Raw genomic sequence first — 23894 nt, forward strand, 5'->3', positions numbered from 1 at the left:
TCTCTCTCTCTCTCTCTCTCTCTATCTCCTCTTCTCTCTCCATATCTCTCTCTCCATTCCATCTTCTCTCTCCATATCTTTCTCTATCTCCTCTTCTCTCCCTATATCCCTCTCTCCATTCCCTGTATTCTCTCCATCCCCTCTTCTCTCTCTCCATATCTCTCTCTCCATCCCCTCTTCCCTCTCCATATCTCTCTCTCTGTTTCCTATTCTCTCTATATATATCTATCTCCATTCCCTCTTCTCTCTCCATTCCCTCTTCTCTCTCCATATTTCTCTCTCTATCCCCTCTACTCTCTATTACCTCTTATCTCTCTCCATATCTCTATCTCCTCTTCTCTCTCCATATCTCTCTCTCCATTCCCTCTTCTCTCTCTATATCTCCATATCTCTCTCCCTCTCCCTCTCTCTCCCCCCTCTCTCTCTCCCTCCCTCTCTCTCTCTCTCTCCCTCTCTCTCTCTCCTTCCCTCTCTCTCTCCCCCCTCTCTCTCTCTCCCTCGCTCACATCTTCCCTTCTCTCCCCCTCATATATCCCCTCTTTCTCCCCCTGCTCCCTATCTTGTTGTATTACCTATAGATGCCTTGTCATACTATTGTTACTGATGCCCTTTTATAACTCGGTAAGTCCTGTGACACATCAATCATGCTTCATGTATCTGTAGTATCTGACCTCTTGCAGTGCCCACAGTGTGATGGAGCTGACCTTGTACTTAGGTGAACAGTCTGTAACGTCTGGTGCAGTTTAGTGTAACACCCCTTGCTATTTCATTACAGATTATGGCGTGTCTGTAAATAATTTATTGAGTGGCATGACATTATTACACTTGTCAGAATTCCTGAAATAATCCTGAGCCAACTTTGGATGCTCTCAAACATGAGTTCCGTTCAGTCTTTTTATTGGGATCTGATTTATAGGCTGTTAAAGGGTAAACCTTGTTGGTGATACATGCATGCTGATATCCAGACAAAGTGATTTCTTCCTGAACTATGAACTATAGTAAATAATTTAAACTGATATATTAGGATTACAATTGTCATAAAGTATCATATAATAAATAGCTTTTATTAATCTGTGCAGCTTTTATCAGTTTATTAAACTGCGGAAATGCAAGATAACCTGGAATCCATTACACTGGCATTTTTAACATCAGCGATTGGCACCTGTAACCAGGCAAGGCAACACCATTTCTAGCTCATAGCTGTCTTATACTGGGTCATATTTTTATTATGTTTTTTGTTTGATCTGGTAAAGTAAAAACCATGTTTAAATGCGATCACTAAGCCCATGTTTCCAGTGGAGTGGTAAGCATGGAGGGTTCTGCTAAAGATTAGGGATGGAAGTGCAGGTACCTGTCTTGGTATTGTATGTTGTTGGAGTGTCACAGTCTGGTTTATTTGCCTTACAAGGCTCACATTCACAAAATAATTGAAATACTTGCCAGCATGTGTTCCTTATGATAACATGTGGAGCAGGCGTCTTGACAGTCTATTTGGGAAAACGTCAGTCCCTTTGCATTCTTATGTTCAGTCAAAAGTTTATTTGTTGTTCAATCACAAGGTCAGCTTTTAATATAAAATCTTTCAAGGAGATCACGCCAAAGTTTCATTGAAGGGGTAAACATTTGTGACAACTCCTGTCTCATTTGGTCTGTGCTTTTGCAGCAGGGAACACTTAAGGAACAAAACTAGGAGGCATGTTGAGTAAATCCTGAACTCCTAAAGAAGTCAGCAAAGCGGCTCCTATAAAGTGCTTGCAAGGGTGTAGTTAGCAGGTGCATACCCAGAGGCAATCCAAGTACCCTCTCTAGATACAAGAGCTGAACCGATATTAAACTTGCACTCACATTTCAGGCATCCATTTATCTTTTCACAGTGGAAAAATCTGCAGAGTACGTGTAAAGGCACAGACTGTGATGAAGCAATGCTGTGTTGGGTTTTGATCACACCTTTGGCAGCGAAGTGAGTGTGGAGTTAATTACATTAATCCATTCTCTGCCAGAGTAAACAGAAGAGAGCTGGAAAGGGCAACACATGGGTAAAAACACTGGGACTTTCATTGGCCCTTCCGTCTTCTCATTGTAATGATACAACGCAGAATCATTTAGTTTGTTCACTGTACAATGTTACCTGCATCTGTACTCTGCAGCAGTGGATTATCCCCATGCTGTGAATATAAACTTGATGTTTTAAAGACTTCTTAAAGATGCCATTGTTAATGAGCAGTTAGACATCTGGGATGCTTACAATCGCTGTCAGATGTTTTGGCAGCCAGAAAAGTGTTAGGGCCGATGAAATATCCAATTTATGTCATGTGAATTAATTATCTCATATACACCTCAGCCTGCGGAATGATTAACTGGAGTTTTGGCTCACTGGGCTACATTTAATCAGTACTTTGCAAATTAAATAGTAGCTTTTGCAATTCTCATCTACAAGGGAGGAGTTTTTGTGGACCGTATCTGGGAAATCGTTGAATAAATATGACTTAGGACTGATGTCTTCTATATTTTTTTTGTAACAGTTTTATCAGATTTCGTAGCTTTTGACTGCAGCATAGTTCATGGGAAAAGAATTCAATAAACTTACATGGCTAATATCATTTGCATCATGCAGTAAAATGCATAGTTTGGAAAGAAATTGGTGGGAAGCGAAAGTCTGCAATTCTTTTTTTTCACTCCCTGGTTTCTCTGAATAACCTTAATATGTTTCATGGGTATAGAAGGCAGATAAAACTTTAAATGCACCTATTTAAATTTCTAATTTGACCTATATTTATCCCATATTTACCCCCCTAAAAATGGGGTCACAATTGGGTGTCACATATTTTACTTCTATTTACACCATTTTAATTATAGTGGTTAAAATGTATAATGTTACCTCTTAACACTAGTAGTCAAAGGTACGCAGCCTATTATTTACCTCTTTGATGGTCCTGTTTATACACTTGGTGGCCACTTGCTTAAATTTGTAGCCAGGTATTCTACATTGGGTGCAGGATCTTAATGAGTTGCTGTGTCAACAAGAACTTTTCTGTGAGCCAAGACTAAGCTGGTTGGTAAAGCAGATCAATGTTCAATCAATGGGCAGAAAGTCTGCACTCTTCAACTTTTAGGCAGTTTTCTTGACATTCCATATTCCAATAGACTGTGCTTCCTTGTTCCCAGGGCTTCATAGCAGCTGCATAAGGTGAAATGGCTGTAACATAGGTTTGTATAAAGACAACTATAAGTAAAACTGGTGTCTGTAAAATCAGATTGGTTATATAAAATAATGATGGTATTGATCTGGTTGTCTTGAACTCGTAGGTGTGTGTAATAAATGGGCAAAGTAGATGGAAACCCTAAAGGACGTTTGCTACATTTGTACATTGTGAACAATTTGCAGCTTTCTAACTGCATACATGCACTCCAGCTATAGCTGCAAGTCAGTTCTTCTAATGGTGACAACAGTGGATGACACGTGTGTAATCTCCTCAATACATACGTAGTTTCGGAAGCCCAGTCCCTGTATGATTATCTTTACCTGCTGGCTAGGCCTTTTCATCTTGCTTTCAGTGCATGCCTATTAAAGTCTTCAATGGGACCAACTAATGTGAGAGTTTGTAAGGAAGTTTTACTATACAAGAGCTGAAGTCAGACCAGGTGGCAAGGAACTGGGTAAATATAGAGCTCTGGCCAGGGACAGTGGCTTAAATGCATTTCTAAAAAGTCGAGAATATTTTAACCTCTCTTTTTGCCATCAGTGTGCCATTCGATTTCCCTTCTTGTACACACAGCACACAAATTCTTTACAAGAGCTGGTGTCCTCAGTGTAGGATTTCACCTATATTCCTGTTCTGTGATAAAGAATTTTCTATCACTTTTAGCTCCTTTGAGTAAAGGTGAGAGTAAATCTTTCTAATGAAGACAAAAACGCAAAAAAAATTATAAATATATAAAAAAAACTGGTTTTATATACCTTACCTCTTTAAAATAGCCCAGTAAATGAAAACCACCAGATCGATACTGATGACATCCTCGCACTGACCTTATTTTAGACATGATCTGTTGCATTATAATCGCTCTGTGCCTATTGGACACGTGTGAGTTAACAGTTCTTCTACAAAGTATTGCAGGTGAAGTTTATCACTTAGTAAACACATATTTGTAATAAAACAAACAAGGTGATGTCAGCCGGCTGGAATTCCTACTCCATGGAACCATTACTATTACTCAAACATAAAATAACAATTTTTATTACCACTCAGAGTTGTACATTCAACATGCTAACTTACAGATAACCTAATCAATGGAAACAGTACATTCATCTCCCAAAGATCATTTGATATACCCCACATTTACCATATAGCCTTTTAACCTTCTCCCGGGTGTCTAATTATTAAAAGCATATGTTAGTTATTTTTTTCTAAACGCATCATCCTCCTAAATTGGACTGAATGTTGCTGAGACACATAAAAAATCAGGCGTTGTATATGCAACACCTGCTTTGAATCTCAACTCCCTTATCTACTTGATACTGAATACATTTTCCAGATCTGTGGCTTTCAAGCCCAGTTCATGTGATTCCAGGGAGGAACAGAATTCTCTAGCCACGCTGGCCTGTGAGATAACCTTGATTTTTGCTAGAGTGTGATGTTTGATATTTCTGTTCACTTCTTTGCAGAGGTCATTATTGATATATATGTATTAATTTCACATATAGAAGTTCCTTGCAAGACCAGTGATGGTTTCTGTGAATTGCTTTTAATACTTCAGTTATGTAAAATATGCTGGCAGTATACAAAAATTAGAAAGTTACAAAGAAAATTACAATAAAAAAAGTTTATTATTGTGGCTACCAGTGAAAAATTCGGCCACAGTTAGGATGTCAAAAGGATATCTGAACCCATGAAAAAAATGGGATAAGTTAGTTTACCAGTCTTTAGATGTAATTACATCATTTGTTTTTTCAGACTTTTCAGCAAGCACAGAAAATGTATCTGTAGGTGTTACCAGAAACGCAGTATCCTTGTCATTTCCTATGAGCTGTACTGTAACAAACAAAGTTATCTTGCTTCTGTAATCTTCTAATACCCCCACTTCCTATGTAATAAAGATGAAGAGAAGAAGGCATGTTTGAAGTCTGTGCAAAAATGTTTTTTTTACATATGGTGGAAGAGAAGTATGGAGAAAAGAAAAGGTGTCAGTTGGGCTAAACTCTTCTTTGCTATTATTAGTAACAGCCTACCTTTTTTACACCCAAGACTCTAGGCATATGACACTGTATGTGCATAATCTTTGAATTTGATGGATAAATCAAGGTGCTGCTCAGTAATATAAACCCTCTCTTCCTTCTTGCTTCCCACAGGCTGTTAATGTGATCCAATAGTGGCAATACATTTTGAAAATGCAAGGAACAGACATGCAGAGAAAGAATAGTAATGTCACCATTTCTTGCTCTTATAGAACCGACTTCAAAATGTTCTCTCCCTGTTTGATATTATCCTAACTATCTGAAGCAGCAGGTTTTATGTTTTCAGCTTTCCTCATTTTTCTAACACTGCCTTACTGGAAGCAGAATCGCAACCAGTGGAAATACCAGGGGCCCTCTTAAACCTTTACTGCATTACTGAAGTCAAATGGAAATGAGGTGAAGTTAATATTCCTCTTCCCTCTGCAAATTAACCTGAAACCTTTGCAAAATAGTTATATTTCTCTGGTTCATCTGTTTTGTTTTAACTAATCTGATTGATGGCTTTATGGATGAAGTTTCCGTAGAACTGCTGAAATTATTCCACCTGTGCGATGGAAACATGAAGCTCATATTAGCATTTGCACTGCATGGCAGCATTATAGACATGTTTAATGTTAAGTGAACTAGACACTGCTATAGGTCAAGCTTGCCTTTATGAATTTACCACATTATTTTATTTCCTATGTTACATAAAAAGAAGATATATTCATATTTGCTAATGTTTAGGCTCATTAATAAATGCAAGGAGAGTTCCAGTTCCTGCAAGGATTCATTTTCAGAATATTTATTTATATATATCTAAAGCCCAAAGTTAAAAGGACAGTTGAAACCTTGTATGTTTTGTCTGCGCTGTCAGTGTATCCTAGCAGGTGCCCCTTTGGAAGCTTTGCATTATATTACTGTTCCACTGGGAGCTCAGAATTCTTGGATCTACCCTTATTTGTAGTCCCAGTAAATTGAGAGGGTGACTGGGTCTAACATGGATACAGACATGAAAAACCTCATTGGGGTTCTAACCACTTACCACCCTAAAAAATGAACTGATTTAATGGTATATATTATTTTCTTTACTTATAAAAAAACATTTATCAAGATAACTTGTTTTGTCATTTTGGCTTCTTTACATGGTTTAAAGGCATGGTGTTAAAGGGGATGTATGGTGTACATGTTTTAACATCTACCCCTTATTTGCTAGCTATGACGAAACTTAGCCAAACAGCTATTGCACAAGGTTACATAAAAAGTTGCCACCAACCAAATGGCTGAGGATAAGTGATGCAACCTGAGCAAATGAGCAATAGTTAGATTGGACAGATTGCCAGGGAGGAGCAAACATTGAGCCTGATTTATTAAAGTTCCAATAGTTCCAATGACTGGAGAAGATACATTTTCAAGGGAGAACCTGAGTGATCTTGCAACCCCTGGAATAGATTTCTTAAACACAATTTGCTATGAGTTGGCAAATGTTTTCAATTCATTCCAGGTTTGCTGAAATACCCATGTTCTTCCATGATAGCACGGTGGCTCAGGGGTTAGCACTCTGGCCTTTGCAGCGCTAGGTCCCAGGTTCGATCCCCAGCCAGGACATTATCTGCATGGAGTTTGCAGGTTCTCCCCGTGTCTGCGTGGGTTTCCTCCGGGTACTCCGGTTTCCTCCCACATCCCAAAAAAAACATGCAGTTAGGTTCATTGGCTTCTCCCTAACAATTGACCTTAGACTACATTAATCACATATGACTATGGTAGGGACATTAGATTGTGAGCTCCTTTGAGGGACAGTTAGTGACACGACTATGGACTTTGTACAGCGCTGCGTAATATGATGGCGCTATATAAATACTGTATAATAATATTAATGATAGTTCATCTTCTCCAGAGCTTTAATAAATCAGACCTATTGTGGCAAGGGAACATGACCACCCTCCCCGGTGCTGACAGATCAAAGTGGCATCCCCATCCTTTTTCTGACGCCACCTTCTCCTGGTCTTCCACTAGGATCTCAGCTATATGACAGCCACTGATTATATAACTCTTTCAGGTGTACAATTTGTTGCAAATTTATTCACAGCTGGCTCCCTATAAAGCAGTGCCATGAGAAAACTGTGCCAATGACCAAACTTTGCATGCAGACTGGACATGGGGAATGAGATATGTGTAAAGGTGCGTACACACTTCCAATTTTTATCGTTCCAATCGAACGACGAACGATCGATTGGGCAAAAAATCGTTCGTAAAAAAGTAACCAACGACGCCGACGAACGAGGAAAGTCGCTGGAAACGAACGACCGGACCGACGGATCGGATTGGACGACGATCGTTGAACATCGTTCGTGTGTACGGTCGTTCGTTGATCGTCCATGTTCAGAGCATGCGTGATGAATGAACGTCCGTTCACTTTCCTGTCGTGCACATAGTTCCTCTATCGCTTAAACGATCGTATCTATTGTGTGTACAATATCTACGAACGATCGTGTCGTTAACTCTATGTGCAGGATCGGTGCTATACGATCGTTCATATATATCGTGCATGAACGTTCGTCGTTCGTTTTCCAACGATAATAATTGGAAGTGTGTATGTAGCTTAAGGCACATAATTGCTTCAGTCCTTATCTAGAGCTCTGTAACACATAATATTTAACTAGCAAATAAAAGTACAGTTGGTACTCCTTTATTGACAAGGTCTTGATGAGAATAAATTGATGGCTAAAGTTTGTAAGGTACTTTTATAGTTTCATGTGTGCCTATGTAAACATGTCATTTTCCAACTTGCAAATTGCTGAAAATAAAAAACTGAGTTTGGTTGATTCCATAGTCTCTACTGTTACAAGCTGACAAGAGGGTGCATTTCATTATTATAAGGCATTACATTCATAATACAAACTGACCTAACAAATTGAATTTGATTGTAATTGTAACACAGCAATGACAGGTGAAGGAAAAACATGTTGGCACTACATATGCAAAGCATCAGCTTCTGGAAATGATTAAATCTTGAGTCTCGGTACTTATAGGGCATTGTTTATCTCTGTAAGCTGCAATAACTATACCAGGCATTATGCCACAGAATAGCAGGTTGTGTGTCTTTCGACCTTTACATGAATGGTAAATTTAATAGAAACCTTGTGTGAGAAAAATATTCATGCTGTCATGGTCAATTTCCTTTCTTTAATACTATTAATACTAATAAAAGAAAAAATAACATAAATAGTATAGTATTTTCTGATTTTCTCAATCTTCTTAATTACTTTGTGTCACTAAAGCAAATACATGTTGAAGATTCAGTATATATTTGTATATAATTATTGCCTTTTAGTCTTTTTTTATTAAAGAGAAAAAAGTGTGTCTTACATGAAACCTATACAGGACTACGAGAAATACGTTATCTACATTTCATAGGATAGTTTAGATTTTTTAATAGCATTATTTGTAAACTGTTCTCTCTCTGTGGAATGGAGTTTATATGTTTTCTTTGCATATTTGAAGTGGCTTTGCAGCTATCAGCGCTAGTCATTTGGCCGCTGATAGAAGGGGTACAGTTTACCAGGAACAGGTCCTAGGAATATGTCCACATGATGGCAGCCAGGGACTGTTCAAGTGAATGTGTTGGGTGGTGTTCATATAAGTGAAGTGCTTTTATGAGCCTATGTCCAGCTGTGTCAGTGCATGACACATTTTGGATTTATTTTATAGTTAATGAATATCAGCAATAGAAGGGAGTATTTGGTATTATTATTATTATTATTATACAGTATTTATATAGCGCCATCATATTACGCAGCGCTGTACAGAGTTCTTAGTTGTGTCACTAACTGTCCCTCAAAGGAGCTCACAATCTAATGTCCCTACTATAGTCATATGTCATTAATGTAATCTAGGTCAATTTTTTAGGGGGAGCCAATGAACCTAACTGCATGTTTTTGGGATGTGGGAGGAAACCGGAGTACCCGGAGGAAACCCACGCAGACACGGGGAGAACCTGCAAACTCCATGCAGATAGTGTCCTGGCTGGGATTCGAACCTAGGACCTAGGAACCTAGATATTATGGCAAATACAACTATAAATACTTTCGCCTTTTTGGTTTGCCTTCTGCTTTCTCAAGAATAATAATAAAAAACTAAACACAAAATTTACCCTAAAAACAAAAGAAATACCAACTGCTAGTATACATCTTTGAATTAAGGCTGTGGAGTTCTTTCTGTACTGTATGACAGCTTGAAGGTTAATACACTTTAGCATAAAAAATATAAATAATGAATAAAATAGTAATACCAATTACAACAAAGACTTGGTATTCACTCTCAGCTTACACAGGGTGAATAGTGACACGTGATCTAAATACATCATCAGAGGGTGCCTAATGACACCCAGATCTGATTGGTTCCAATAGGGGGAGAGGAGTCTCCAAAGGCAGTAGAATCAGTCAATTTAGGCAAACAATGGATATGAAAATACTTCTATAATAAATGTGAAACCCCATCAGAATGGACAGGTGTAAGTTTGAGTTTGAGTTTGTATCCCCCTTCCAGTTGGCAATACTTGGGTTTAGAAGACACTTGCTATCACAGTCAACTTTGGTTTGCTTCAGCAGAAAAATGATCTGTAAGATAACACTAGTAAGGTATATAAACCTGGGTCAGGAACACCTTCATTAGCAAACTGGCACAAACCTGGGCAAGTTAGATTGATAGTAGTAAAAAGAAAGGCATAACCAGAGGTTACCTTCAGTCAAAACAGATAATTTTACATGTTGACATCCGAAATCATTTGCAAATCCCCATTGCAAAATTGAAGCTTGTCCCTCAATCTGACCTCGTTCCTCCTTATTGGGTTTTAAGAAGTTTGCCCTTCATAGTAAAGGATTATTTGTTTAAAGAGTAGACTTTTTACATAGTAAAAAGTGACTACATAGAAGGATAAACATCTACTCAGACCACCAGTAAAGCTGCGTAAAGTTCATTGCTCTTTATATAAATGTAACACTAAAGGTGTTGTGCTTATTTTTTTTAATATCTTTTTTATATATAATATGAATTTTTATATATAACTTGTGAAATTTCTTTTAAGCAGAATGTCCTGGGAATCCAAGAAACTCTGGGCATTTTGTGTCTCTTGTATGTGACAAAGGAGAAAGGAAGGGGGCATCAGAAATACATCTTTGGCTTATCTAAACAACATTGTTGGACAAAAAATACACTATGAAGTTTGCCCTTCATAGTAAAGGATTAATTGGGTGACAAGGAGGATAAAAGGCAGTGGAGCCAATTTCAAAATTTACAGAATAATGTATACCTTAATGGTTAAAAAATGGGGGACATTGTCTCATATTGCCTATAGAAGCACACGTGTAGATGGAGAGGTACTGCCTAAGAAGTCTTTAAATTACAGGTCATGATAGTTACTCATGTATTAGTAAACTTTATCAGTGTATATTCTTTGTATATGGTAGGAGCTTCTGGTTTTGCTTTGGAAGCAGAAAAGAACACTTCTTTAAACCTAGATATAAACTAGCCGCAGTACTTCAAGGGTCACATTTGGCATTTTATATGGACACTAAATATAGTGGTATTAGGAATAGAGATGATAGTGCCAAGATAGCAGTTGGGTAACAAGCCATATTACATCATGATATGGTCATGATATTAACCCACATTGTGCACCTCTGGTTGTTCTAACCTGTTCGAAGTTTCAACACCTGAGATCAGTCAGTCAAAGTTGTCCGAAGAAGTCTGTATTTTTAGATAATCATATTTCTGTAAGCCAACATTAAAATATTTATTGTTCTGTGCTCAGGAGTCTCTTTCCTTTTATCCTGAGTTTTTCCCCAGGGGGTGCTTTGTTTATATATATATATATATATATATATATAAAACCTGTTCCAGAACTCTTATGGCTGATTACGTGATGCATATTGTTCTCTTTGGATATTTTCCTGGCACTAAGTAGTCCATGATACAGAGAATAATGCTAAACTGATATCAGCCCTGCTCACTGCATTATAACATTGGGAGATCAGAGGTGCGCCTATTATTGGGTTCTATTAACCTAGACGTCTAAGGACATCTTGCGGTAGAAAAGAAGTAACACAAGAGACATCTCCGTATTCTACAGAAGTATTGTATCATTACTTTTTATTTTAGAATGAACAAGTAGACCATTGAAAAAACAGCCCATAGTTCTTGATTAACCATTCATGTGGTCCTGAAATATTTCTTCAGCTCACAGCAGTATGACTATTTGACTAATCCTACTCATTTTGCTTGCTCCATTTTACAGATGTTGCAAATGTAACTATATGAAACATCGCCCAGATCTTCATAGATCACAGATGAAGCCGTGATCTCCCCACATATAATTCTCTCTGACAATCTGTGAGTCTGCAAATCTTTAAAGGCAGATCCAAGCCAGACATGCTTTATTTCCTGAGCCCATTTCCTTTTAAGATCCTCTTTTAACTTGGTAAAAACATCACAGGACAGAGAGTGATAATAGGAGTGTGATTATTAGGGGATTGTTATAGGAGTGGCTCATGCTTTGTTGTCCCAGACACCTTTGTTGACTGATTTTAGACAACTGTTTAGTTGCATGTACAGCACTTGTAATCAATCAGCATTTCTAATGCTCTGCTTACAATACAAGAAGATATAGATTTTTTTATAATAAATATATATTAATTTGGTAATATCAATCAAATCTAGAGTGGCACGCCTAACATATCTGCCAACCCTAAACCCCATTTTGGTAATGTTAACAAAATCCCTTGCAGGGATCCAGAATAGAAATGCTGCTCACAAACTGCTGGAGTTGTGGTTAGTAGTGTGGCTGCGTCTTTATTGTGTATGGCTTGGAATGGGTAAATGGAATAGGGGCCATCATTGGTGTGTGCAGCAGTAATAATAACCCCAGCAGTGGTGTAATATTACCTTTTTTTAGTGGTATTTTTGCCCCCCCCCCCCAACACCCTGGAAACACTAGCTGCACTCCACTGTGCTCCCCTCCCTTGATGTGTAAGGCGATCATTCCCCATGGTTTTATCCTGTACACATGTCAGATTCTCACCCGATCCGTCCTATACACATGGCTCCATCCTGTACACATGAGAGGTTCTCAACCGGGACCAGCACAACTGTTTGTGGCAAGAAATCATCTGATGTGTGTACATAGCCATAGGTTTGAATTAGGCATAGATCTTTTTCTCCTCTTTATAACTACACAACCATTAACTTGCAGTAAATTTTCTTCACAACTCAAATGTTTAACTGCACCACTGAAGCAAAGTTAAGGTGGGAAAAAGTTGTAAAGCTATGTCATATTCCTGAAGCTGGAAGTGTTGCTTTTCCTACATGTGAGCATGATGGGCATTACTATAGTTTTGACCCCTACACCACCTGGTTATCACAAGCTTTGCTGTTTTGTCTTCTTTGGAGGCTGTGTTTGGGGACCATGACCAGGATGAGTAGGGAAATAAAGATGAAAGAACTGTCATATCTTGTCACTGTGTTATGTCATTGGACTCAAGGTGATAGAGTCATTGTTTTCTATTTGGTTTTAAAGTGTATCTAACACCTAAACAAGAATTTTAAATAGTCCTTAGATTGATGGCTGATTTTCCAGGCTTTTTTTCCATTTACTTTAACCAAGTGATGATGCCAGTATCACACTTCATGTACTAGAGTAACAACGCTCACTCACTCTACTGTATTTATGGAAGAGCACATGAGGTCCAAAAACACCTCCCATCCTTCTCAGAAACAGAAAGTATAAGCTAACAAACTTTTTAGCATTAAAACCATCATTTTTTTTTACTTATCAGATATTTCAAAATACAATGGAATATTTATCTCACCAAAGAGAGCAAATAAATGCAGTTTATTTCAGGACCAAACAACATTTTAGTCGCAATTACATAGTTTTTTGGTTTTGGCTTTGTCTCATTTTTGTAATAGCAATTGGCAATCTTTTTGGGGCTGATTTATTAAAGCTCTCCACGGCTGGAGAGGATACACTTCCATCAGTGAAGTTGGGTGATCCAGCAAACCTGACATGGATCTGGTCCAGGATTGAAAACATTTGCTAACAAATCATTTCCAGGTTTGCTGGATTACCCAGCTTCACTGATAAAAGTGTACCCTTTCCCGCCTTGGAGGGCTTTAATAAATTAGGTCCACTATTTCTTTAAGACAAACCTGTAGTTTACCCCTGCAAGAGACATAAGTATTGATGTCAGCACCACTAGCTGCACCTTCTCCCTTTCCTTTGACTTAGATAGTCCTACATATATGTGTGTTACATCCAAAACAATTATACATACTCCAAGATTTCATATGTGGCTCACTGGCATAATGCACATGGCAGGAAAGTGATATGCCACAAAAGTTTTTATACCAGGCCTCCGGGTGTTTTGTTCATTTCTGCAGCAACAACTGAGGCTGAACATTGATGGTCATATTATATATCAGTCACCTATACTGGCCACGATTTTTGCTTTCAGCTAACACTTGATCACACAACTTTCCTGGCAAGCCAGATGATTTCTTTAACCAGTTCTGCAGCAGTTGTTATTTATTCTGCTTGGACTTATAATTTTTTTTATAGGGTCAGACTGATCTTAAAATTTTTTCCAGGTATCAGCAACTTTAAAAGCCATGTTTTTGAAGATAGTTTAAATAAGAACATTTGTTTAGTGTAAAACTGGGTAATCCTATAATGAATGTAATCTCCTAAATGTTGTTTCTGCAATGCTTTAGAATACAGTGCCATCTACTGGCTACTTGTAGATTTATTTAGGTATTTTTTTTTCAATTATTTAAAATTGTAAATATTGACCCCTGTTACTTTGAATTGTTTTACTGTTACATGCAATGCTGAGCAAAATATTTTCATTATTTTATATTTTTTATTTACAAATAAATTTACAAACATTTTTTAAAACATTTCCTACCCCATAGGAAATATACATGAGATAGAAAATTAATTTGGTTAATTCTTACAACTGTATGTATGTACAGTATATACTATATGTTCATAGACATCTAAAAACTAGAACAGAATCTTTTTTCTAGAAGAGAGGAAGGAGAGTATAATGTTCCTTTCACACCTGCAGTAAATCACAGCATGTACCACATCCTTATGGAAGTTGTTGGGAGGCAATTTGTACAAGGTATAAATGGAATTGCAGCTATGGCATGTTTTCTGGAAGCAACATGTTGCCTTTGGTCATGAGGCTGCCTTTCCTGAAAGTCCTGAGAAGTTTCTGAGAAGGTATTTTACATTTTTTAATGGTGAGAAGACCCATGTCTTTCCTATAGAGGCAACATATTGTTCCAGGTTTTCTGGATCACCCAGGTTCACTGATGAAAATGTATCCTCTCCAGCCTTGGAGAGCTCTAATAAATCAGGCCCATAGACTTTAATTGGAGGTTACTCTATGTCACAAGGGGAGGGAGTTATACAATTAGTGAACTTGTTTTCTTTATTACAACTGTTGACAACAGAACGAGCAGATATTTCCATAAGTTACTCATATATGATGCTGTTTAAAGAAATATTTTGTTGACATTTTTATACCATGTGCATGTATGCCTAAAAGGAAATTGGCCAGACTTTTGTTGTGAGATCCACCTTGGCTCTGATATCACAATGATGTATTTTCTGTTATTTGGTGTAGGTAATGCTTTCCCAGCTGACCATCACTTAGCCATATTAGCAAAACTATTTCACTTTAAAGGCTCTTTCACAAATGTCCCTTACTGTATTAAAAGGATTATTGTATAATTTGATTTTCTCTCACTAATTAGTTTTAGTTAAAAATTTATGCGAGCTCATTTTTCATCTGGCCTGGAGAATGAACACCTAACTAAAACTTTTGTATAATTAGATTATAATAGACGGGGCACATGGTGTTTCTGAATTAAACAGTAAGCCTGGTTCTCATATACTTTGGTCCGCTTCCAGTCCAGACGAAACGCATGCCGTACTTTACTTATATTTTCCACAAAGCCCCATTTTATGGCTCTCCGGTGCTGCTTAGCGTGAGAGTCCGTGTTTCTGCCAGTTTCACCAGTGTGGGCGCAGTTACAGCTCATGAAGGGAGCTTAGCAAAAATGTTTAAAAAGTATGTTTTCTCTTTGTATTGGAATTGTATCCATGGACTTTTACAGTTAGGGAAAATATCAAATGCGGTGGCCTTCTGAGCGAAAAAAGATCAGCTAAAGCAGTGGACTGAAAGCTGCTTGTTATTGTCACAATTGTCAGGAGATAACAGCATAGCATATATACATTTCAAATAAAAAGTTATCTAAAAAAAATGATCCTTGTAACCCCTATATCAGGCTATTTTCCTGCAAACTTATATTGAATATTCTAATATACTAATTACTACAGTAGGTAAAAAATTATTATTATTATTATTATTAATAATAATAATAATAATAATACTAGCATCTCAGTCTGTGAATAGCCCCAGTTCACCAGGATAAGGATCCTAATATACAAGAAGTAACAATTACTTTCAGCTGAGTCCAATGAGACTTAAAATTTATAGTCAAATGTGCTTGATGGCTTAAAGCACGGGACCATCAGAAAAAATAATACCTCTGTAGGTAGAGTCCACTTGCTAAAGTAGAGGAAGGGGACTCAGCATGAACACAATTTGCAGTCCTGTCGTAGTCTTGTTATGTACCCTTTGCATTGATCAGAGTGAATTTATCTCAAGAACATTCAAACGGTTGTCATTTTTTGATGTTGCAGTTAAAAAAAGTTCATATTTTTTTTTTCTTTTTTTACAGGGGACTTTGAAGATAATAATCGGCATATTTTCAATTTAACGTCACTTTCATCTTCGGAAAATATATTGTCAGCTACGTTTCATTATTATCTTGGAGATGTTTTAAACATCAGCCAGAGATGTCTACATTCATCATCTTGTCCCAGGCGTGGACACAGAAAATCTGAACTGTCCATAGAATTAAAAGTGTCCAGTTTAACATCTCTTGAGAACCAAACAAGAATTTTGGGCAATTTTCTTATTAATATTTCGACAGGCTACCGAGACCTTCCATCCTGGCATTGGAAGGATATTACTAAAGTCTTGCGTGAAGCCAAACAGCATGGAGAGGCCCTCATTGCAATAAATATGACAGTTGATGGCATGAATAAACGAAGAAAACTAATATTAGGACATAAGCCTTATATCCTTGTTTATGCCAATGATTCAGCTATATCTGAACCGGACAGTGTGGTTTCCAACTTGCATGGACAACGTGCTGGTATAGTGCATAAGAGACAGAGAAAGGAAGGACTTTTAAATCACAGGAGTAGACGGTCAACTGATATTTTGTTGCCATTACAAAACAATGAGCTACCAGGAGCTGAGTACCAGTACAATGAAGATGAAGAAAGATGGGTGGAGAAGAAACCATATAAAACTCTTCAAGTACGGCCAGCCGAGAAGGAGAAATCTAAGAAGAAGCTGAGGAAGAGTGGACGACAAAAAGGCCAAACACTGCAGTTTGATGAACACACACTGAAAAAGGCTCGAAGAAAGCAGTGGAACGAACCACGTAACTGCGCTCGGCGTTATCTTAAAGTAGACTTTGCAGACATCGGCTGGAGTGAATGGATTATTTCCCCAAAATCCTTTGATGCATATTATTGCTCAGGTGCATGCCAGTTCCCAATGCCAAAGGTACTGTAAATATTTTAATAGTATTTTTTACACAAGCTTTTATATCAAAATATAGTTTCACACAGTGCTGGTCAGGAACGTGCATCCCTTTTTATGAACTGTATGTCTTTTTTTTTCTTAATAAAATAGCCCAGCTGTTTTATTAAGAAGCCCTCTGAAGCCATAAATAAGTAATATTTTTATATCTGTTTTATAAGTGTAGTTGTTAAAATAGTGAGATTAAAAACTGAAGGTTTATGTGCGGGAATTTATTGTAAAGTATCCAAACATTAATGTCTTGCTGTGTAGAAAAGCCTGACCTTTTGTCCGCTGGAGGAGGTTCATGTTCCACTTCTTGCTGCATTTGTTATTGTCCACATTTCACACTTCTGCTAATAGCAAACATTCCAACTTTGTTTTGTCAGGTTTTCCCGACAAAAAGAAAACCATAAACTGAAAAAAAAATTATGTAGCCAGCAATATTGTGCATAAGTATATTTATACATTCCCTATTATAAATATCTTCAGAATCTAGGCATTGAATTTAGATCTATTAAAATGTTATTTTACAGACTGAGAGTAAAAATCTGAAGGAATAGTTTCCTGTGAGAAACATTGAGCCATCTTCGCTGAGTTTTTCTGCAAGGGCTAGTTGCATGGCTGTCATACAGACTCATTTGCTTCAAAACATTGAGCCAATGGCCCATAGTAACTGTGTAAACATTTATTGCAGACTTGTTAAGGGTCGGGGGGCTCAGAAAGTATTGAAGAAGGGATTGGCATTGTAGAAAAGCCACCCGCATTTTTGAGTTTAGCAACGGCATCTCACACAAACATTGCCCAAGCTATGAATAGTAAAATAATTATATTTTCTTAAGAAACCATCATTAATTTTTAAAACTAGGTCTCACTGACTACTGTAGCTGCAGACACTGTGGAGCAGTTCACCTTTAAAAGTTCACATCACTGACCCCTTGCAGAACTCCTCTCAGAGTTCACATTAAAATTTAAAGGCTGACCAGTCACTGCTGGAAGAGGGAGTTAAGCTACGTACACACGGCAGATTTTTATCGCCCGATAATCGGCATCGGCCAATTATCGGGCGAAAATCTTCCGTGTGTACAGTCGGTGTCGTCCATCGTCCGGACGACCGACCTGCCGGATCCACGGACGATGGACGACAGCCGATCGTAATGAAAGGGAAGGGGAGAGCGCGCAGCAGGGTGCCGCTCCGTCGCTCTCACCCCTCCCCTCTCCATAGAGCATGAACGGTGCTGTATGTACAGCATCGTTCATGCATCTTGCAGCCCCTTGTCGTTGGAAAGGATCATGAAAGATCCTTTCCAACGACAAAAATTGCAAGTGTGTACGCAGCTTAAAACTGTTAAAACAACTTGATTGCTTGTGCTGTGAACTTAACGGATGAGCTGCTGCACAGTGCATGCCACTTTAACTGTCAGTGAGGGCTAGTTTTAAAGGAACGTGTAAATAATTGAATGCCTGCAATTGACAATCCCTGTCTTCAGCAATAGCACAAGATGATTTGTGGTAGTAGCTAAGGCAGACTTATGAGAGTAACATTTATGAAAACTGGGAGAAATATGTTATAAGAATTTAGAATTGTTTTCCTTTCTGAACTGACCCATTTGGAACACAGATGTATACACAGAGTTCCACAATCACATTTTATTAGGCAGGTAGTACAGATACTATAACATCCTGCACTAATATTTAAAGCAATACCCACAAGAGGAGTGTGTGACTCAGTCCATGTGACAGCACTGGCTTTTCCCTTCACTGCTTCATAGTGGCCAGCTGGCAGCTTCTGGTACCACCCAATGTTAGCGGTGGTGCCACCTTCATTTCTGTATAGTTTATACATAGATTATGGGGGACCCTTTAGGTGTTTAGGATAAATATCCTACATATAAGCTTAGCCTTCCTACTACCTATTGCTACTTTGAACTCCAGACATCCACATGTAGTTAGTACTCGTGTGTTCTTGTTCAGACATTGGAAATAAAAAGCCACTGTCCAAATATGGTTAAAAAATGTAGATTTTTAACCTGAAAAGAGGAATTATTTATTGCTACTGCCTTAACTACATGTTGTAAAAAGGAAAATAGTTGTAAATATTCAAATTTAAGGGGTTGACCTCTTTTTCTAGGGAGTCAACCATACATACCCCACTGCAGGTTGGCCGTACTGTATCTGACTGTGGCTGGTCTATTCTAAACTCACATATAGAACCAAAAGATCGAAATTTACCAGCCAGTCTTGCTCATCATGTTTTTTTAATGGGAAGCAGTCACCTTTGACACTATTCACTTCAGTGTAAAAAAGCATTAACAGTTTCATTGTTCTAATTTACACTCTCTTCCTGTTGTTTTTAAAGAAGTAAATATAAACTGACAAGGGTTTAGCACTTTCCTACTCCACTCAAGATAAAAAAAATATATATATTTTACTTGCCAGAGACTAAATAAAATTGATATAGCATGCAGTAAAGTGGGGTTTAAAAAGTCATGTAGAAAGATAGTGGTGATGGTAGGTGATAGAAAAATAGGAATTTATAGGGTGGACTTTAGTGGCATGAAGGTGACCTAAACTTCATCCATGGTAGGAAGCTGCTGATTATATGTGCAAGTGCCTTCAGTACTTGTTTCTCATATCTGGAGCAGTTATCTCTTGAAAAATGTCTTCTTTTATGGATATCACCGGAACAGGACCTGAAGTCATATCTCCTCAATAGGGCTTCAGAAAGGAAAAAACTTTTTCCCATTGTATTTAAATTTAAAACATAAATTGGAGTAAGGTTTTACCAATAACAATTCTTGGCAAAGTAAATTAAATGTAAACTGCAAGGATTTAGGCTCTTTGGGGTCATGTATTTCTATATTCTTTTTTCTGTAGTTGTTTGCTTGAGGTGATATGCAAATCCGAAATATCGGTGAATGCAAATAATACACATATCTCAGGCTATTTGGATCTAATCTGCTTTCACATGTGTATAGTTTGCATTCAGCAATGTTTCTGTAACTATAATAGAATCATAATTTCATACAAGCCAAGTAAGTTCAGGTCAAAATGGCAGGTTTGTATTTTATTTCTAGGTTTAATGCTTCTTCTATTTGGTTGCGGTGTTTATCTGTGGAATTGAAAGTATGAATTGGCTTCAGCTCTCATTTGTGACATGGAGTTGGGTGGAATTGGATCTAGCACATGTTTTCAAAATGTAATATCAAGTTTTACAATTTACAAGCAGGGAACTTCTGGATGTGTGTTTGTAACATTTTCTGTAAGTTCAAGCGATTTGGTCCACCTGTATTTTGTGGAATTCCTGGGCCTCTAGCAGATTGGATCTGTGCCCAAAGGTTAATTATAGCTGGTTGACACTGATAGCGTATCATATTCCTTCTTCGGGTTGAAAAGTTAGTCAAGGAAAAGGTGCATTTTTTTTACTTTTTCGGAGTACAAGAAAAGCTACAGGGCTTACAAGGAAAACCATTGTTTCCTTAACATCTAAAAGCATTATAGGTTTTTATAGCTGAAAATGCAGTACATACCTTTCCGCAAAAGGCCTTAACACATATTATTTGTATTATATGCTCCTTGCCACACAGGACGCCCATCATTCATATGTACTCTGACCAAGCTTTCATTACTACTTTTGCAGCTTTGTGAAAACACTAATTGAACACATTCTGAAAGAATCTAAGTTCAGATATAACAGATTTCTCAGGCTCAAAAATATAGGATATATTAAAAGAAGATTGAAACAGGCAAACGTTTTAAATCATTTAGAGTTTCTTCCAAATAAACAATTAAAGATATAAGCACCTCTGCTCAACACATTTCACTAAAGAGACTTCTTCAGGGGCGCCATAACTGAGATTTACAAAATAATTGTTAGAGTTTGATAAACTATCATGCATACTTTTTGAGAGAATATTTTGGGTACACACTTGCAAGCACTGGTCTTGAGATTACTAAATGTAGAAATGCATAGAAAGGCAGAGTGTTGAAAGTTCATTTGTACTGCAAAAAATAAAATATAAATAAATGCAATATTGGATAAGGTTAGGCATTTTGCATGTAGTTAGGATGGAAAAAGACAGCAAATGACAAATAGTTCCTGGCAAGCATAAGTCACCTGGGCTTTTCAGAACAGGCTAGCACAGACATCATGAGTTTCTTATACTTATATGGTCTAGAAGGATCACTTATAAATGTGTCTTACCAGCTACAGCGTCTGACTCATGCTTATGATAGTATTCATGTTTTTGGCTCGATCAGCATTTGGCAGTTCTTCACAGAGTCTTTAGAGACATTAAGTATCAATTAACGGTGAAAGGGTAACATTTATTCTGAAATAGAAATAATGGAGATATTCGCAAAAAGGGAATAGAAAACATTAATCACACACAGAGTATGTAAATACAGTTGGAGGGATCATTTAAAAAATCTTGAATTCTAACTTTGAGAGGAAGCCTAATTTAAAGATCATAAAGCTCTGAAAATTAATTATGTAGATTTGTTGTAGACTATACAAATTCTAAAAAGTTGGTGCAACAGTTTTAATTGTTATTTATTACTAATGTAGACATCAAAACTACTATATGTTATAATTCATCTATGAAGCTTGTAGAATTCATCATTAAAACTACAAAGAATGTCTTAGATCAGGGGTGTCAAACTCAAATACACAGAGGACCGAAATTAAAAACTCAAACCAAATCAGGGGCCAAACTTAAAATGTATTTAAAAAATAGGAGGTAATTCCTTTGAATTGAATATAAAACATATATAATATATAACAATAAAATGAATGTTACACATGTATAAATTATGTGCTCATATCTGATATCTTCAAAACTCTTGTTAGAAAAGAAAAAGAACGTTTTTTACAAAAGAGACAGAAAAGTGTGACATCTCTTTTTGATGGTTTCACACATTTCAAACAGATCATTACCTTGTACTTTATGTTCTGTTTCCTGCAGATCTGAGTAATTTTATTTCTCCTGCTGTGAGCTAGGAATAGCGACTGGTCTCAGAAGAGAAACAGAAGACAAGTGATGCGGGGATTGAAGTTCCCGGCATTACTTGCGTCTATAGAACTCTGTTGACGCGAGTGATGCCTTGAGTTTATGGTAGCGGCATCACTCGCTGCAGAAGGCATTGGCGGGCAGGTGGGCCAGATGCCATTCATTTTCCCAATTCCTCTGGGGGCCAAGCAAAATGACCTTGCGGGCCAGAGTTTGATACCCCTGTCTTAATGAAGACTAAGGGTTTTATTTAAAGAAACATATCCTAGATGGCCTGGGCCTTGTGTTGGTCCATTGCCCACAGTGTTAACATGACGAAAGATCCCCGTATCCTCCTCCTGCCTTGTGTATGCTTTTCAACACCAATAATTAGGCCAGGGCCTTCTAATTCCAGTTCTTCTTAACAGCCAGCAGTAAATAAAGTAAAGTGTATTTTACAAAAAAACTTACAGTATGTCTGTTTATGTCAATCTTGGCCTGTATGTGGCTCTTAAGAGCTGAAGAATTACTTCCCTGTAAATTCTAGTAGTCATGATGAGAGTGATGTAGATATTGGTAATACCATAGTCTGTGTCATGTATAATCAGAAATATTTGCATGGAATATATATATATATATATATATTCATTACTTTTCTAATACAGTTTGTTTTAATTTTAGAAAATGGATGAAATGCCTTTCTTGTCTCATTTATACAAATTCACAGTATATCATTTTTTTTTTCAGTCCTTGAAGCCATCTAACCATGCCACCATCCAGAGCATCGTACGGGCTGTAGGTGTGGTACCTGGCATTCCCGAGCCCTGTTGCGTTCCAGAAAAGATGTCGTCCCTCAGCATTCTGTTCTTTGATGAAAACAAGAATGTCGTGCTCAAGGTTTATCCCAACATGACAGTGGAGTCCTGTGCCTGCAGATAACGGTTCAAGCCTTCAAAGCTGTTTGTAGCAAACTTCATTTTTGCACTTTCAGTACAACTGTTTTTCCGGAAACATTACAGCCTAACAGACAGCAATGCAGAAAGAAAAAAAGGAAAAGATTAAAAAAACAAAGTATATATTATATAAACACTGGGCGATGTCTGCTGTGTTCAATTCATGCTGGACTGGAGTCAGTGAACTCACAGAAAACTGACATAGCACACAAGATAAGCTCCTGAATCAAATAAGCTCTAAAGAAAATAGGAGGCTTTCTACTTTTTCAAAGACACATTTATTTTTGTACCGGAAAAAAAAAGACTAGACATTTGAACAGCTGAGGCTGTAATGTGCCTTCAGACTATCAGCATTCACCTGCCTATGGTGTTCTCTTGCTATATATACAGTCCTTACATTTCTTGCGTCTGTTACACACATCTGTTACCATAGAATGGACAGGAAGTTAAATATTTGATGCTTGGAAGGACTGAAGGAGTATTGCGTGTTCCTCACCACATCATAGCAAGTATAAATAGTCTGAAGACATACATCATGGAAAGTGGTTTGTGACAGCAAGTTTATGTAACATAATTAGAAATTTTATTGATTTTTCTATGTGTTTTTTTTTAACCAGCACTTTTTAATAGTGTAAACAAAAGGTATAATGGACATGAAAGATTATAAATACGATTGTGTAAAATAAACAATATTTAATTTTGTTATACAGTACCACATAAATAAATCTTCCTTCCGCTTCTTTACAAGAATATATTGTCATAGGTATGGTGACTGGTTTTCCTTAAAGTATGAAGAGCTGTGAATAGGAATAATGGTTTAGGATATTAAGGAAAGGAACGTCATTGATGACTATATGTTAAATGTGAAAAAATCAAGTAAAGAAAAAGAAACAAGAACATTTTTTGGACATAGCGGGAAACTAATGTACACATTTTTCTGGTCTCCAAATTGACTTTTAGTACATCAGGCTGCAGCAGATACCAACACATTAATGATGGTTGCACAACAAATAATTTCAGG

The 23894-nt window shown here is 37.3% G+C and overlaps 1 protein-coding gene across 1 annotated transcript in view; it reads left to right on the forward strand.

Moving 5' to 3' along the window:
* Positions 1 to 23578, forward strand: part of BMP3 (bone morphogenetic protein 3) — a 30389-nt gene extending 6811 nt beyond the window's left edge. The window contains exons 3-5 of the mRNA XM_072406803.1: positions 14431 to 14512; positions 16019 to 16917; positions 22668 to 23578. Of these exons, the coding sequence (XP_072262904.1) occupies positions 14431 to 14512; positions 16019 to 16917; positions 22668 to 22859 (1173 nt within the window). The 3' untranslated portion in view covers positions 22860 to 23578. The remainder of the gene's footprint in view (positions 1 to 14430; positions 14513 to 16018; positions 16918 to 22667) is intronic.
* The last annotated feature ends 316 nt before the right edge of the window (positions 23579 to 23894 follow it).

The sequence above is a fragment of the Pyxicephalus adspersus genome, chromosome 3, assembly GCF_032062135.1.
Source record: "Pyxicephalus adspersus chromosome 3, UCB_Pads_2.0, whole genome shotgun sequence".
Lineage (NCBI taxonomy): Eukaryota > Metazoa > Chordata > Amphibia > Anura > Pyxicephalidae > Pyxicephalus > Pyxicephalus adspersus.